General features: G+C 40.2%; 1 protein-coding gene across 1 annotated transcript; it reads right to left on the bottom strand.

Annotated features, from left to right (window-relative positions):
- Window positions 1-1203: 1203 nt before the first annotated feature.
- LOC110258514 (olfactory receptor 7A10-like) lies at window positions 1204-2145 on the bottom strand. The gene has a single exon (XM_021081765.2). The coding sequence runs from the start codon at window positions 2071-2073 to the stop codon at window positions 1204-1206; it is 870 nt and encodes a 289-aa protein (XP_020937424.2). The 5' UTR covers window positions 2074-2145.
- Between the last annotated feature and the right edge of the window lie 670 nt (window positions 2146-2815).

The following is a 2815-nucleotide window of genomic DNA, read 5'->3' on the forward strand; positions in this document are numbered from 1 at the left end:
TTTTTATATTTAAAAAAAATAATCAAAAAGTGCACAGAAGACATTTGTCCAAGAAGACATATGGATGACCAGTAGGAACATGAGAGGGTGCCCAATGTCACTATTATTAGAGAATGCAAATCAAAACTATAAGGGGATACGTCCTCACACCACTCAGAATGGCCATCATCAAAAAGTGTATAAACAATAAATGCTGGAGAGGATGTGGAGAAATGGGAACCCTCCTACACTGCTGGTGGAAATTTAGGATGATGGAACCACTGTGTAGGCCAGTATGGAGGGTCCTTAAAAACGAAAAATAGAACTACCAGCAATCCCACTCTTGGACATATACCTGGAGAACACAATAACTTGAAAGGATACATGTACCCCTATGTTCATGGCAGGACTCTTCACCATAGCCAAGACATGGAAACAACCTAAATGTCCATCAACAGATGAATGGATTAAGAAGATATGGTAAAAGGTACATTCAATCGAATAATAAAAAAGAACAAAATAATGGCATTTGCAGCAATATGGATGTAATTAGATATTCTCATACTAAGTGAAGTCAGAAAGAGAAAGACAAATACCATATGATATCACTTATATGTGGAATCTAAAATATGACGCAAATGAACCTATCTACAAAACAGAAACAGGTTCATGAACATGGAGGAACAGACTTGTGGCTGCCAAGGGGGAGTGGGATGGACCAGGAATTTGGGGTTGGTAGATGGAAACTATTATATTTAGAATGGATAGCAATGAAGTCATACTGTACAGCACAGGGAAACTATATTCGAACTCTTGGAAAAAAATGTGATGGAATATAGTATGAGAAAAAGAAGCTGGGTCATAATAGCAAGAACTGACACAACACTGTAAAAAACTCTATGCTAATAAAAATAAGTAAATTAAAAAAATCAAAACAAAAAGAATAAATTATTTTTAAGAAACTCATCTTCCCATGAAAAGTATGGAAATTTCCAAACATTTCTGATCCGAGGTTGAGAAAAACTTCTGGAATGTATGAAAATGGACCAAAAGAAAACTGCCTATGTATCAGACAGAGCAGAAAGCTTAAAAATGAATAGTTGAAACTATATGGAAAAGTTGAATTCAAAGAAATAGAAACCCCAGGAAATAAATGGGAACAAATTCTATTCCACAGTGATAAAAATAAATCACAATTTTTGTTCAAGGCTTTGAGTCCTATAATCAAGGGCAGTTCGTCACCTTCAGGACAGTTGTCCATTTTACACCTGTCATCTCACAGAATCTCTTCAGAGCCCCTTTTAGGTCTTTATTCTTCAGACTGTAGATGAAGGGGTTCAGCATGGGTGTGACCACTGTGTACATCACTGAGGCTACTGCAGTCGAGTGTGAGCTGTGGGTAGCAGCAGACATAAGGTAATTTCCTAGGACTGAAAAATAAAACAGGGAGACAACTGAGAGGTGAGAGGCACAGGTGGAAAATGCTTTATACTTCCCTTGAGCTGATGAGATTCTACATATGGTGGAAACTATCTTAGAGTAAGAATAAAGGATACCAGCAAGGGGGCCACCAGCCAGCAGCCCAGCTGAAAAATACAACACAGTGTCATTAAGAAAAGTGTCAGAACAGCTAAGTTTGACCACTTCATCGAGATCACAGAAAAAGTGGGGGATTTCCAAGTCTGTACAGAAGGAGAGTTGTAACACCATTAGGGTTTGTAGCAGGGAGTTCAGGGCACCCAAGATCCAGGACACCAGCACCAGAGGTCCACAGAACTGGGGGCTCATTTTGACCACATAGTGCAGGGGGTGGCAAATGGCAAAGAAGTGGTCATAGGCCATCACAGCAAGAAGAAAGTTATCCCAACCTCCAAAGAGTGTAGAAAAATACAACTGGGTGATGCAGCCTGCATAGGTTATAAGTTTATTCTCTGTCTGTATATTCACTAGCATCTTTGGGATGGTGGTGGAAGTAAAACATATGTCCACAAAGGACAGATTGGAGAGGAAGAAGTACATGGGTGTGTGGAGGTGGGAGTCAGAGTTGACAGAAAGGATGATGAGCAGGTTTCCAAACACAGTGATCAGGTACATGGAGAGGAAAAGCCTGAATGTGAGGGGCTGAGATTCTGGTTCCTTTGATAATCCCAGAAGAAGAAATGTTGAAATTTGGTATCATTGTCTGGTCCCATGTGGTAGTGTTGATGATGAAAAGGAATCAAAAAAATTTAATAATATGATTAATTTTTACATAAGTGGGCATTAATAAGATGCTGCAATTGCAATGCTATGTAGGGAAAAAAGCAGTTATATAAAAGAATGAGTGAGTGTGTTATTTTTTAAAAAGTATACTTGATTTACAGTATTGTGTCATTTTCTGTTGTACAGTATAGTGGCCCAGTCATACAGACATGGAGATCAGTCTTGTAGTTGATGGGAGAGGGGAGGAAATGGGATGGATGGGGAGTTTGGGGTAGAGAGATGCAAACTCTTACATTTAGAGTGGATAATCAATGAGTGTATTATTTTCATTGGGAGTTTAGGAAGACCTGAAAACAAGGGGACATTTGAACAGAGACCTCACGGAAAACTGAGTGGGAGACTGGAGGGAGTATGGGGGAGTATGTCCTCTGCAGGGGAAAGAGCCAGTGCAAAGGCCTGAAGAAGGGACTCATTCCCAGATAGTCCAGTCTCACAATGTAACTGGTGTGGTGAGGAATGACCAGGAGGAAGAGTGGTGAGAGATGGTGTCAGAGAATGCTGAGGAAAGAGGTGGCCTCCCTGCTACAGCTGAGACTTCAAGGCACAGGAAGTCCCTTGTTCACATTCTGCTCCT

This window comes from Sus scrofa, chromosome 2 (genome assembly GCF_054392235.1).
Source record: "Sus scrofa isolate SSC_HxYL_T2T_F1_AM1 chromosome 2, Sscrofa_HxYL_maternal_Yorkshire_Landrace_v2.0, whole genome shotgun sequence".
Lineage (NCBI taxonomy): Eukaryota > Metazoa > Chordata > Mammalia > Artiodactyla > Suidae > Sus > Sus scrofa.